Source organism: Pseudonaja textilis, chromosome 1, assembly GCF_049901715.1.
Source record: "Pseudonaja textilis isolate UNSWEBS1 chromosome 1, rPseTex1.2, whole genome shotgun sequence".
Taxonomy (NCBI): domain Eukaryota; kingdom Metazoa; phylum Chordata; class Lepidosauria; order Squamata; family Elapidae; genus Pseudonaja; species Pseudonaja textilis.
The window spans coordinates 27,904,652-27,919,960 of NC_141990.1; the positions used below are offsets into that span (position 1 = coordinate 27,904,652).

General features: G+C 37.9%; 1 protein-coding gene across 1 annotated transcript in view; it reads right to left on the reverse strand.

Annotated features, from left to right (window-relative positions):
• Positions 1-4,514: 4,514 nt before the first annotated feature.
• Positions 4,515-15,309, reverse strand: part of XKR6 (XK related 6) — a 172,660-nt gene continuing 161,865 nt past the window's right edge. Inside the window, exons 2-3 of the mRNA XM_026715947.2 lie at positions 12,650-12,846; positions 4,515-7,107 (exon numbers count right to left, since the gene is read on the reverse strand). Coding sequence (XP_026571732.1) covers positions 6,143-7,107; positions 12,650-12,846 — 1,162 coding nt within the window. The 3' untranslated portion in view covers positions 4,515-6,142. The remainder of the gene's footprint in view (positions 7,108-12,649; positions 12,847-15,309) is intronic.

Genomic DNA, 15,309 nt, shown 5'->3' on the forward strand with positions numbered 1-15,309 from the left:
ACAAAGATAAATACTGATCTTTCCTTCAGCCTCCATTCACTGAACAGTCAAGGCCATCCTGAAAATGTCTAAGGCAGCAGACAAATATGGAAACATTTCCCACAATTTTCTGAAACAGAAATGTTTTCCTTCTCTTTGTGTGAAATGTTCCAAGTAGGCTACCATGGTTTAATTTTGTAAAATATTGGAATTGGGGTACATGTGCAGAATCAGCAGTATGTAATTTTTTTTTACTGACTCACTGATAAAAGTCTGAGGCCTTGTGCCAAAAAATGGCACAGCAAAACAGGCACAAAAAGGCTTTTGTAGTAGAATAGGTTGCAAACTAGCAAATCACCAACTCCAAAGTAAATACGCAGGTGTACGGATGGTAGCCATGCCTTGGCGCTTGCAGCCTTGAGATTTCTTTTTACTCCAAGCACCTCTGGGATTCTGTTGAAATATGCCAGGACATAAATGTTGCTTTAGCACCAAATTTTTAAACTTTCCCTACTTCTTTTATGGATAATGCTAACTGAGGATTTTCTGCTATATGTGATATAATGAACCATATTTAATATTTCACGTTTATAGGGTAGATACTGTCTACATAGGTTTTGGTGGAAGGAAACAAGTAGTTACCCAACTTTTGACATTTGGAATTGGAATTAAGACATCAACCTTCCACAAAAATTGTGCCAAAATTGATCTCAGTCCAAGACACGATTTCTCTCCCACCCCAGAAAACCTTATACATTTGAAGGGAAGGATAGCGTACATGGACATAAGGCACAGGCATCATAATTTTGCTTAAGTGTTTGGGTCAGAGTCCACATTACAACCGAGGATCATTCTTTTCCTAACTGATCAAGTATGAGATTAAAAAGTTGTAGGAGTGGGGGAATCTGCAGACAAATTATATGCAAATATGTGTTTATGAAGCCCCCACATTTTATTCATAGCCTTCTCTTGTTATTTACTATGAAAGTTGAATCCTGTATAGGATTCAGTATTCTTTGATAAAATGGTGAGGTAGAGGTCTGCAAAAGCGATAATCAGCTCAAAATTAAGTTTTTGGGTATAGAAGAGCAGATCCAGATCTCTGTTTGGTCATCAGTTATATTTGATAGCTGTGACTTATTCAATACAGTCTGCATGCCTGTCCTTTCCCATAGCATTGTTGGGAGTAAAATTAAAAGAGTAACATTTTGAACACACTGAAAACAATGCCAATAGCTATTGCAGCCATAAATAAAAAGAGAATGGAGAGTAAAATGTCTCTGCGCAGAAACTGAAGTATTTCAGATATACAATGTTTACTCTCCATCAATGCCCAGCTTAACTGATGAAGCTAAAGTAGGTTCCTTTGGACCAGAGGCTCATTTTGAAACTGAATACTGAAGAGACCTCTCTGTCCCTTGTATTCTGGCAAGAAAGTCTTCAAGTCTCTGTAGCACCAAATAAAGATGATATACCCTGCTGAATGTTTTGCCTTGTAGCATGCTAGCTTCCCCCTTCATGCTAATCCTAAAGGAAAACAAATGAGCCAGTTGCCCAGAGAGCATTGGGCACTGAGGAAAATGTCTTCAACTGCAAACTGCTGCCTGTAGGTATGAGACTCCTCCATTTGAATGACTTACTGGGTGCATAATTGTCATCACTTAAAGGTAGCTTGGGAGCTCTTGCATACTGGATGACACATAAAGTTTGATATAGTGCTAATAATTTTATAGAATAACATCAATAATAATAAACTAGACGCTTCTCTTCCACTTTGGTTGTTGTAAACATTCTTCCTTTCAGCCTGAAATTCTATAGCATTACTTGAGAATAAGTAAGGGTTACTTAGATTTGTGCAGCATAGGTTTGTGCTTTAATCAAACTTTACAACTTCCCTAGAAACAACTTTGGAAGTGTTACTTTATTTTTATTAGTCATCAAATGTTTCTTCTTTGTTACATTAACTAATATTTGGAAAGCTACCCTGGTTTCTTGAGGGAGGAATGGCCATCAATATTTAAGGAACATCAAGTGACTGCAGTGGCATAAAACAGACAGGATAGAGATCTGCTATGGGGACAGCACGTTATGCTAATAGTTTTCTGCCAGCAAAAGTACACAGAATTTTCTCTCTCTCTCTCTCTCTCTCTCTCTCTCTCTCTCTCCGTACTTTTAAGTGAGCAGTAATGAAAGGCCCTAAACTACAATTAATAAGGAGTTTTAACTACCTCCCTGCAGCCAGAAAATAACCACATGAGTGACTTACTCTCCTATACTATTTTCAGTTTAGAAGTATTTGTCTTGGGATGGGGGAAGATAATTAAAAAATGTGCAAAAAGGAGAAAAGTACAGAGAGAAAATTACCTGAAGCCTTCTAGATCAATAATTGTTATGACATGCAGACTTTTCTTAATATGATGCATTACCTTTAGTAGTAGATGGTTGAAGTCCATGATATGAAGATTTTTCTATCCATTGAATTTCTTTTCATTTTTTTTTAATGTTTAGCTGGTTTCAGATAGTAGCTGCTATCTAACTCCAAGTCTAACAAAGCACAGTCCCATAATAACTATGAAAAGGCTGAATCACTTTTATTATGATAAATTAGTCAATTAATAGAGTGATTCATCTTTATGTAGAAGATTGTACTATTATGGTTGATGGCATGAATAAAATGAATTACATTATAACTGTTTGATATAAACATATATTCTACACTACTGTATTTGAAAATTGAAGCCTGATGCATATTTAAGACATATTTCCACTTTCTTCTGTTTCCTTTATTTTTTCTTCAATACTAAATCCCAAAACTGCCTTAATAAATAGGTTTATTAAAATAAAATAATAATTAAGAATCCCAATACATATCCGGGATGTTACTCCCAAGTAAGAAAATAAGGAATAGCCACTTTAGCTCAGAACTGCTTACAGTTGCAGATCAAACATGGCAAATTTTGTCAGTCTTATTTGCTATTTATTATTTGGATATAGAGGTAATGGAGGGGAAATTTAAAAATAGAATGGTGGCAGCATTTTGTCAGAGACTAATCATTTGTAGAATTCTTTACACATAATGAGTACTTCTACCAAAAGCCTTCATTTTTAATCACTACAGGTAAAATATTGTGTCAGTCTACCATTTTTCATTTCTACAGGGAAAAAGTCAGAAAAAGGAGACCATGTTCTCTATTAAATTAAGATTGCTAATAAGGATAGAGTTATTATGTTGACCCAAACATTTGGAATTTTTTGCATTTTTTCCATTGTGTGAAAATATTTTCTCTATTTTTTGAGAGTCACTGAGAGTGAGTGAGCAAGCAGCCATACAAGTTTTCTTAAACAAATAAATACAAGCGAGTATCTGTTACATATATTTAAATATCCAGGGTTCTGGGTAGGGGCATGAAATTTTAATTTTAATATGTGCCTGCCCTCCAATTAAAAAAAATGAATACACTGTTTTATTAAAAGTAAGAGGTTTGAAATAAGAATATCCTCAGTAAATGGGGGAACAAATGAAAACAATGACTATGGATAAAAGGATGGCCACATGACAAATTTCAATAAGAAGCCCAGAGTTGCTAAGTCTAAAAGAATTATTAATTGCCCTGAGACTAGTAAACATTTGGCTTTTTTTAAAAATAATAAGACTTTTGTGCATTTGGAGTTTACCCTAATAAATCTTCAACTCTTTTCTGAAGCATATTTGTAATAAGGATAATAATGCCTGCATCACTGCAAAATCTGTTTCTGTCAGGTATATTCAGGTGAAAAGAACTTTCAGCGTAACAATATACAATTAGTATGATTTTTTTTCTTCAAATGCTTCCACCAGTTTATTTTATAAAGTCTCCATCATTGAACCCATTCTCTCTTGTTGGATTTCTGTTCTGAAGATATCTATTTGGCTTAGATCATTATGCATGTTTTTAAAAATTTCACCCATATCCCAAAACTGGCATTGGTTTCGGATGGTTCACTTGTTTCCCTTTTGCCCCTCGGTTTTGATGACAAGAGACTGAAACCTTAGATGCCCTAGACAAGAGAAAAATAATTTTAACAAAGTGATTTCTGAATGGAAATATTGTACACAGTCTGCTGTTCCAGCTGAGAGCCAAAGAAGAAAATAAGCAAAATGTTAACCTTCAGACATCAAATATGGTTTATGCAAACTTGCAGAGTCTAGCTGTAGAGATTTCCTGTGAGCAGGTATCTGAAACGTTGAGGTTGAAATTCTATACTAATCTGTCCTGTTGTTGTTTGGATGGTGGTTTCTTTTCTACATACATTCAGCGGAGGACACCATCAGAACAAGTCTGTGTTTGTAGTTCCCCAGAAATGCTATTAGAGTCAAATGATTCTTGGCTAAATCATGACAACTATAGAAACAATAGAAATATTAAGCACCAAATTTTCACCAGAAACACATCAGTAATGGTTATTTCCATACAGAGATTCAATCCTCCATTTTCATTTTTTTGTTTTCCTTTTTTCCTTAGAAAATAGAAAAACATAAACAAACCAGAGAATGCCATAAGATCACTTTAAGGCTCACACAAAAACAAGCTGCATGGTTGCAAATTCAATTCATATATCCCTCTTCGTAGCCTTAAAATGATGCCTGTAGTCAGAAGCCCAATTTCCAATCAAAGCATATTCCTTTAAATGGACTTTCTTTTTGCTACTATGCTGAGTTTTATTAAGACTGAAAATGATTGGGAGAGGGGAGGAGAGAAATTGTTATGGAATTTTAAAATACTTTATAAACTCCTTCAAATACTACTTTTCTCTCATGCTTGTTTTTGGTACTTAATTTAAAATTAAAGGCTATCTAAAATGTGTTCTCAGAAATCAAATAGGCCAGTTACGCTTTGAAGTTTAAAGATACCAATGACGATTGAATTGAAAACCAATGAAATCACTTGCTTTTGGAGACTTGCACCTTGGTTCAACTTTTTCAGACAAGGAGAGATGTAAATGGATGTAATGCTTCCCCTATTCAATTCAAAGAAATAAACAGTTTTGTGCATGAACTTTTTAAAAAATATCTCCAGTTTCAATGAACTGGTTAGACTCTGTGCCAGAAGGGACATTTTTGTGCTTCTGAGCCTATGCTAATTGTTTGGTCATTATACAACAGATGCAAGTCAAAATCTGGGTTTTTCATTGATTTTTTTGGGGAAAAAAGAGGATTATACCCTGAGATTCAAGTTTAAAACAATGAATCATAAAGCCCCCCCCCCTTTTTTTTTTCCTATAGCAGGGATGCAGTTAATGTACAGTCCCATTTAAAATGACATGTGGAAGTGGAACTTAAATATATCAAATTAAAGTAACTTTTATGCCAATCAAAACACAGCCATGATTGCTCTTTAAACTTAGCCTGGCATTTCCTTTACTGGGGGTTGGTGGGAGGGTAATCATTTTCACCTGTCTTGTGCCAATCTAACAAAACCAATGGCATTTCCTTTTTACCTGATTCTTTTGTACAATTTCATATTATATATAAACACATACACACACCTATGTGTGCATGTGTCACTATATCTATTTATCTATCTATCTATCTATCTATCTATCTATCTATCTATCTATCTATCTATATGTCATTAAAATAATCAAAACATTTTGCATGAGGAAGGTGACAGTACGTAATGAAACTCAGCACCTAAGGGCATAAGGCAGTTGTAGGTTTTTTGTTTGTTTGTTTTTTTATTAGTAGTATTATTATTTTCAATCAGCACCAATCCCTATAATAATGTCCTACACTTGGTGTAAGATATAAAACTCAGAGGTGAAGTAATTAATTTTTCTCCAACCTCTGAATCGTGGAAGTTTGCAATACTGGTTGGTTTGTGTTGTTGTTCTTGTTTTCTCCTGTGTGTAAAAAACAAAAGAAAACCTTTCATTTCATTTTTACTTATAAAACATAGAGGATCTCTCTTTCCTTTAAATACATACAGCAACCAGAAAGAAAACTTATTGGAAGGTTATTTCAGAACTGTCTTGACCATAAACAGTTAACCCACCTCTCTCTCCCTCCCCCCATGAAATCCCTCTTTTAATAGGTGGGTGTTTATTTGCAATAGTGTGCATGTCTGGGTGTATGTGTCTGGGTGTTTGTGTGTGTGTGTAGGGGCATTTGCATTTAAAGGAGCTTTTAAAGTGAAGATTCATACTGTAGCAATTCATACAAGAGAGGTCCATCTCTATACCTAATGCCTACAGCGGTGGGGGTGACGTACTGGAGAATGTTTATAGTCCTTCTCAACCTTCGGTCTACAAAATGAGCATCCCAAGCTGGGTATCTCTTTCTTGGGATGTCTATCTTAATGAGAGGGCCTTCTGGGTGGAATGGTCTCCCTGACGGAGTTGATGGCACCATAGCTCTCACTTGGAAAACTGGTAAGCATGTGTCAGCTGTGAGTTCCTCCTGTTGCTCCGTGGCCGCTCTGGGTGGCGTAGCCTGGGCCACCCTATACCCAGGGGTTTGAGGAGCCATGGGTTCAATGTCAGGGGGCAAAGGAATGCCCCAGAGCAGCTCGGCGCAACAGGAGCTGGCAAAAATCTTAGCTCTTGGCCCCATGGGATGCAGGACGCCGTAATATAAGAGCATCAGCGCTATCCCAGCAGCAAAGCTAAGAAAGACACAACAAAGCGCTGGCACAGCATATGAGTCAGTAGTGTTGGGATCTCGGTAACAATACCAAAGGAGCGTCAAGGCAGCATTCTCTGTCAAGACTATGGTGTAATAGGCAAACATTCGGTATCGGGTCCGCCCTTCCTTGACATTAAACCAGCAAAAAATGTACACAATCCCTACCACCATGTTGAAGAGAATCTCTTCCCATTTAGACATGCAGAAATCTGTCCCACCATGGATGATCCAGAAGGCCATGGCGCACCAGTGGACCACGACAAAGATCCCAAAATAGAGCTGGAAGATGGAAGCAAAGAGGGCAAAAGAGATAACTCTGGATGAGATGGTGAAGAGACGCCAGAAGAGATGGATAAGGGCTCCTCTATAACTCATGCTCTTCTTATCATCCCTAGAGTCCCGGAGAAGCTTGTGATAGGAGGCTAGCACCCAAGCCAGGGACATCAGGGAGGCCACAGAGGATACACCTGCCGGGAGAACACACACAAATCCACAGAGTTAAACTGGAGACACAGGAGAAAGGACGCAGTTGCTTACATCATCCTCTTGAGGGGCAGGTGTGAAACATGATTATAATGCGAGTCAGGTTAGCGAAAAAGATCTAGAGGAGGAAGAGAGAGAAAGAGAGAGAGAAAGAGAGAGAGAGAGAGAGAAATAAGCATAAACATGATCCCACCTGTAATAAATGCTGACTACCATTTGCATAATTTTATCACCTACAGAAGCAGCAACTGTAATTTATATGCAGTTATGGTTTATGATGATGGCTGTCATTGCTTATCAATAAAAGGTTGTGATTCTCAAATTGCTAATATCCTCTGTGACATCGCAAGTAAGAAAATAACGAATAAAAGAATCACAGAGTTGGATGGGACCTTGGAGGTCTTGTAGTCCAGTCCCCTGCTCAAGTACCATTCCAGACAAGTGGCTGTCCAGTCTCTTCTTAAAAGCCTCCAGTGATGGAGCATCCACAACTTCTGAAGGCAAGTCGTTCCAGTACTTAATTGTTCTTACTGTTAGGAAATTTCTCCTTAATTGTAGGTTGCTTCATTCCTTGATTAGTTTCCATCCATTGTTTCTTCTTTTGCCGGCTGGTGCTTTGGGAAATAGGTTGACCCCCTCTTCTTTGTTGCAGCCCCTCAAATATTGGAAGACTGCTATTCACTAGACCAGACAAACTCAATTCCTGCAACTGTTCTTATATGTTTTATCCCCCAGCTCCCTAATCCCCTTTGTTGCTCTTTTCTGTACTCTTTCCGGAGTTGTTACTTCTTTTTTATAATACCGTGATCAAAACCAGATGCAAATATTCTAAGTGTGGTCTTACTAAGCGGTACTATACTTCACATAATCTTCATTCTGTCTCTCTATTAATGCATCCAGGATTGCATTGACTTTTTTGGCTGCTGTTGCACAGCTCTGGCTCATATTTCAGTGATTGTCCGCTAGGACTCCAAGATCCCTGTCACAGTTACTGCTTTTGAGTGAGATTTCATTTAATCTGTACAGTACATTTGATTTTTCTTGCCTAAATGTAAAACCTTGCTTTTCTCTATATTGGATTTCATTTTGTTCAATAATGGTCTAAGTGACTCTGATTTCTAACTTCCTGAATTAAAGTTGTCCAGGAAAAAAAGTGAATTGTGAACTTTTTCCCACTCTTATTTGAAATCATGCCATTGAGGGACATTTGTTGAATTCAGCTCTGCACAAAATAGGCCCAGAATCTTTTGTCTATTCTGCCATTACACGTGCTCTCAGATATGTGTCTCAGCTTAGTTTATATTCTGATTCAGGCATGATAAGAAATCTTTGAAAATGGCACTAGTGTAATTTTGTCCAATAGCCACAGGTTACAAAAGTTTATTTTAAAAAAGTAATTAAAGAATCATGAACATATACAGAGTGCTATTCTATTGAGATCTCTCCACAACAAAGTGGGTAAATTTCAGAGTTTAGGTCATTAATCTATCCAGTTTTAATGCTCTACAGCTGAGTTATGGCCTTTTCACAACAAGCATGTAGTTGGTCTCTTAAAGACCTCTCCACTTCTCTAGTCTAGTCTTTTACAGATATCATCCTGCATATGGGCTATAACAGGGGTCTTCAACCTTGGCAACTTTAAGCCTGGCAGACTTCAACTCCCAGAATTCCCCAGCCAGCAAAGCAAAGCTAAGCAAAGCTGGCTAGGGACCTCTGGGAGTTGAAGTCCACCAGGCTTAAAGTTGCCAAGGTTGGAGACCCCTGGGTTTAGACCATGGACACTAAATCCTAAAGCCCAACACTAACTAATTTTTTCCCCTAACTAAGACTACTATATCGGGGTGGTGAAACTTCAAAAAACCAACCAAAATAGTGGCACAGAGATAGAGAAGCCATCAGTTTTGTGTTGTCTCCTGAAAAAGCACCTTTGGGACAACCATGACCTGGGTGACTGAGAATCTCTACAGACTTTTTTGCCATACAATGTGGGATGAACACCCTTGAATGGTATGGGAGTAGGAATGGATTTCCAGAGGAAAAAAATTGCAGACTGCAGAAACTACTCTGGAGATCCCGAGGACACAGATAAATCTCCAAGTGCTTCAAAGACCCCCTAAAAGGATGCAAATGACCAACTGTCTGCAAGGAATATAAATTCTTCCATTCCCCACTATCCTGTCAGAGCTGACGAAGCTTCTTGGTTGAGAAGTGAAATATCTTTAAAAAAAAAACCCAAGAAATTCCAGTTGCCTCCAGAAAAAAAACACCTTTAGGATACGAGTTTTGTGCTTCCATCTAATAATTGTTCAGATGCTTGCAGCCCAGATATGGCAGCCATATTTTAATATGTAGTTTTCTATGTGAAAAAACTTTTCATGAATGCAGGCACCTTTCTGTTTTGCTACTCTGCATCTGAATTAATACACTTTATGCTTAGATTTACTGCCTTGGTAAATGTAAAACAGTTGAGTCACATGAAATGGAAGGGTTATAAACTGAACAAATAAAAGAAAAGGCAGAGTTTTCACTCTTATCATGTAAAACAGTTTAAAAGCCACATCAAACTGTAGATGACATATTGAGTGCTGCACTCCAAAAGGGGATGGAATCAGTAATCCACTGATCCACTGATTTTGAAAGGGATTTCAGGAATTTTGAAGATAACTCCTTAAATACCTGCAAAGTTCCTTAAAATCTTGAGCCCCCGCCCCCACAATACATAATAAGGTTTATACAGTATATTTGGGCTCATCTACTTCAAAAACAACAGTTGGTAAGCCACATGTAGCTAATGGACTAGCATTTTGAACCTTTTCCATAAGTTGTTGTTTGAATTGTTTTGCTGGTTTCATCGCAGCTGCCACCTGGAGACTCAAAAATATTATTTACAGAGAGCCCCTTCTTGCGTTCTGTAATGGGCAGTAGTAATAACTTGGAAGGGAAAGTAAAGGAATGGAAGATTTTGTTACTGTAACCATATAATAAAGTGGCATTAGCATTTGTAGTGTGACTCTGGCATCCAAGTTTAGTCTATCTTGAAGAGATGACACATTTCAATCTCTTATTTGTCAGACAACTCACAAATTGCTATCACATATGAGTAACTACAGTATATTGCCTTCCTATTGTTTATTGGAGGGGCATCTTTTATGGTGGATGGGTGTCCTCCCCCTCAAAAAAAAAAAAAAATCAAAATGGCAATTGTGATGATCTTTTTAGATGCCACTTTAACACTTTCATCTCCCCTCTGCAAATGCCCTGGTCGACTGAGTGTTTCTGGGTACTGTAGGAATTATTAGGGAAGATGAAATTGCTGCTGAGTTAATTCTCTTCAAAGGGTGGATAAAGCAGAAATAAAGACCCTGAGGGCTCTTAATATGTCTTAGGTCTAAGGACATTAGAAAGCTTATGTGAAATGGTCCTGTATGAAATAATATTGTTGTTTCTCCAGTTTAGAACAATAATAAGAAATTGAAATAGCAGATAAACTTGTTCTCCTATTATATGCTTGTGTGTGTATGTGTGTGTGTGTGTGTGTGTGACTGAGAAAGAAAGAGAAGAGAGGTAAGGAGAGAAAGAAAACAAACATAATTTCATTCTATGCTTGCTGGCACTATCTAGATCAGGGGTCTTCCTCAGCTTTGCTGGCTGAGGAATTCTGGGAGTTGAAGTCCGCAAGTCTTAAAGTTGCCAAGGTTGGAGACCCCTGATCTAGACAAGTGCTTCTCAACTTTAAGATGTGTCAACTTCCGCAACCAGCACTGCTTCGGGAATTCTGAGAGTTGTGGTCCACCCACCTTAAACTTACCAAGTTTGAGAAATAGTGATCTAAACCCAGAAAATTTAAAAACATTTAATTCGATATCCATTGCAAAAAATGGAAAATAAGAACTTGTCAGAAATTTCCTTTCTGCCTAAATCAAAGACCTCGGGGTCTGTGGCTAGAACCGTGATAGTGAACCTATGGCACGCGTGCCACAGGTGGCATGCAGAGCCATTTGTGCCAGCATGCAAGCCGCAGGCAAACTTACCTCACTGTGCATGCGCACGCCTCATAGTTGATTTATGGCTGGTTTGAAGCCTTTTTTGGCCTCCTGGAGGCTTGAAAAAAGCCTCTGCAGGCTTTGCAGGTTGAATAATAGGCCCATTTAGTCACTTCCTGTAATACCGCATGCGCAGGGGGCATGGGGGGGGGGCGCATTGCCTTTTGAGTGCTGGCACGCAAGCGCAAGAGCACCAGCACCAGCACAATTTTTGCCACAGGAGCCCAAAAAGGTTAGCCACCACTGGGCTAGAAGCTAGCTTAGCTCACAGTACTTTGGAGTTTGTGAGGTCTCCAAGTCCTTTCAAAACATAGGGGGAAAAATAGTTGTGCCCTATCAGCAGTTATTTCGGAATCAGAATTTTCCATGAGTTTGTAAAAGAAAGTCCAGGATTAACGGAATGGGGTTAAATCCTGTTCTCTGCCAAGACTTATTTTATAAAGAAAATCATGGGAATGGGATGTGTTATGCTAGAAGCAGTAAATTGCTGAGTTCGCATTCCTTCGGAGTTAATCAGTCAGAGGCTGAAGCTAAGGATAGGGTTTTAGAATATTTTATATCCTCTTTCCAATACTTTTCTTCTCTTTCTTTTTCTCTTCTGCCTCCTGTCCTCCCTCCCACCTTTCCCCTCATCTCTTTATCCAGCAAGTGCTGGGCTGCTCTTGCCAGGGGACTGAACTGATGATCACTTATTTATGCCAAGGCAAATTATGGGCAAGAGAGATTGTATTTTACCAACCATTATTAATAGCCAACATTCACTGCAATTTTTTTCTTTCTTGTTGTACTGTATCAGGTTACAAACTTTCAGATTCTGTTTACTTTAGATGATTACCTTTCTCCAAATTTATACACAATAATTTATGTGCAAAAAAAAAATCCATTGTTGAAATGGCACTTTTATTGTTACATAACTCTATGGCTTCCTTCTTGTAAAATCAATATATAATAATGAAAAAACAAATGCTATACACCTGCCTTCCTTTCTAATGTTCCACAAGAATGTTCACTGCAAGACAGGTAGGGGAAAGTAGACTGAAATTCTGCAAAAGCAGAACTGGAAGCCTTCTCACAGACCTTCTTAGAGGAAACACCTTTTAGCTTTCAGAAATTCTGAGCTACACCTTCTTTAATGTTAAGGAAGTATAGTACAGGGTTGGGGGAATTCTAGAATTCTTGGTGCTTTCTGAGTTTGCTTGTTTGTTTGCAGACATTCCATTACACAACTAATCATCAGGGTCATGCACCTGGTGATGTTTCCTAGTTGGATAATGAAATGTCTGCAAGCAATCAACCAAGCTCAGAGAGCACCAAGGATCCCACAATTCTACCCTAAAGTACCATAAAGTATTCTCCTCACTTGGGGGAATTGCTCTTGACTAATGTGAAGGACCATATCAACCACTGAACTTTCCATCTGGGTGAGAAATCCAAACATGTCCCATTTTTTTCCAAAACAAGGAACACCAGTCAGATCACTTACACGGTAAAGCTTCTGCACGGTTCTTTTGGATCATTATGCAGAGTTGTAGCACCAATTGTGGGGCGCTCTCGAGAAAGGTCTCTAAGAGGCGCAGCATGTTGACATCTGCATACTCGTACATCATAGCCCAGTAAAAGCGCCGCTGGTGTTCTTTTTGCCTCTGGCTTTGGATCCCCAGATACATGGTTCGGATATACCTGGAGATGGGAAGAAAGTATGGACAAAATATGAAATGATGAGGGAATCAGGTGAAAGGTAATTCCTTCTTCCCTATTATTTCATTGTCTCTCCTCCTAGCCCCCATATTTTTCATTGTGGTTTACCATTCTTCTAAACTGTACATTCAGAGATATTACTTTTTTTCTCAACGTAATAAATTTTCTTAAATGAAAAAACATTTAGCATTGTTCCTTGTTTGGGGAGGGTGCAGGTTATGTATTGCAACAAAGAATCAATTTAAAGCAGTGTATCTTGTTCTCTAATGATCAGAATTGGAGTTCCTTCTCTAAAATGGAAAAAAAATTACAAGTACTTTTTTTAATATGAGGAATAATTCTTGTAGGTCAATTAAAGAGAAGCAGTTGCTTATCTTATCAAAATCTTTCAAACGGACTGTCATAGTAACAATGAAGGCAAATCTACATAGTCTTACTTGAAGTAAGTCTCTATTCTAAGTGGAGCATGTTTGGGTATACATACAGTATATAAGACTGTACTATGAATATTGTTGGCTGACTTATATACATAAAGTTAGCACTATAACATTTTCAATTATTTAATATGTCTAGCAATTACATATACCCCAATACCATCATCTTCATTTCTTTCTTACAAACTTGATGGATTTCAAGTTCTTACAGCTTGTTACTCTGCTGTCAGCATCCAAAGCAGTATTCTTAAAAAAATTCTCTAACACCAAAGTTCAAACACACTGATAATGTGTACTTTAGCCCGTGTATTGCCCTAAACAATTGGGTTGTCTTATTAGTTCAAGGTTCGTGTGTCTTCATTTTCTTAGGAGATGGTATTAATTCCATAAATCATGCATAAGTTAAGAATGGAAAAATGTGCTGTGCATAAATGAATACAAGAAAAATTCTGATTAGTAAACCAATGCCTCTTACTTCAGAAAATAAATGATTGCAGAATGAATGAAAGTAATACCTAAAAGCTTTCTTCAATGTACAATGTGAGGATTGGTATCCGTTCAGCCAGAGTTTTTTTGGCTTATGTGGCCTTAATAAATTTTAAAAAATTAAAAAGCAGATAACTTGATTATAGAACTGGGATAGAGCTACTGTGTCCCACTACCAGAACTTCAGGAGGGGTTATTGTTCTATGATAGAGTATGTTTTGCATTATCTTCCAGAGACCAACATCAAGCAGAGTTGAATAACGGTGATATAAATGGACAGAGATCCTATTAAAGGCAAATTATTATGTTCTTATTTTCATCTGTGAAAAGGATGGAGAGTGTCCTTCATGTATAATAAGATGGTTTTGGTGAAGCTCAAACATTTCCTCCTGACTTGTATAATAGGTGTAGTAATAGCAGCAAAACAAGGTCAACTCTGAGTGAAGCAGGATGGCCTGGAAAACTTGTTTTTTTTGTAAAAGAATGAGCAAGAAGTGACTCAGGTTTGACACTAGGTGGCAATATGCTCTAATTATACAAAATTTGATATTTAGGCTGTAAACTCATGCCTTGGACAAAAAAAAAGGATTCTACTTTCCATTCCACTTTCACGTTGTATTTTTAAAAAATTGATTTCACTGTACATGTAGCAGTGGGAGCAGGAGGAAATATCAGAAGAATTCCCACTTCTGAAAGGTCTGTGATGCTCTCTGATCTTGGTTGTTTTCTTGCAGACTTTTCATTATCCAAAGTCTGTGCTAGCACTGATGATATTACCTAGTTTGGGTAATGGAATGTTTTCAAGAAAACAATCAAGCTCAGAGAACACCAAGGATCCCTTATTTCAACCCTCAGCTACAATTCCCACTTCTTTTTATTCTTTGTGTAAAAAAGCAATTGCTCCTAGACTTTGCAGAAAAAAATATTTTAAAAAAATCTTGAAATCCTCTTTTCACATAACAGTCTTTGTGAATCCAAGTTGACATTGTGATCATAATTTCATTACAGTGCATATTATCTCATCTACCTCAGTGACATCACTGAAGGCAAAGAAAGGCTATGACTTTAGGGTTTTTCCCCTTTATTTTTTTAATTGTAATTTCTTTTGTTTTATTGTTGTGAGCTGCCCAGAGTTAGGCAGCATAGAAGTTTAATAACATATTTAATAAATCAATATCAAGTTTTGCGATTCTTTGCAGCAAAAATTACCGACCTCTGGCTTTGCTCTACTTTTCAAACATGCCGCCACTGCCGCGTTCTAGGTGCTGGCCCTGCAGGTCCACCCCATTGAGCCCACTGCACTGGAGGGACCTGCCCAAGCAAGTCAAGTCAATGGGGTAAGCCTGAGAGGGAAAGAGAGAGAGAGAAAAGAGAGAGAGAGAAAGAGAGAAGGAAGAAAGAAAGAGAAAAGGGAAACAAAGAAAAAGAGACAAACAAGAGCGGGGATGGAAGGAAGGGACAGAAAGAAAAAGAAATAAAGAAGGAGGGATGGAGGGAGGGAGGAGAAAGATAATGAGATATCTAT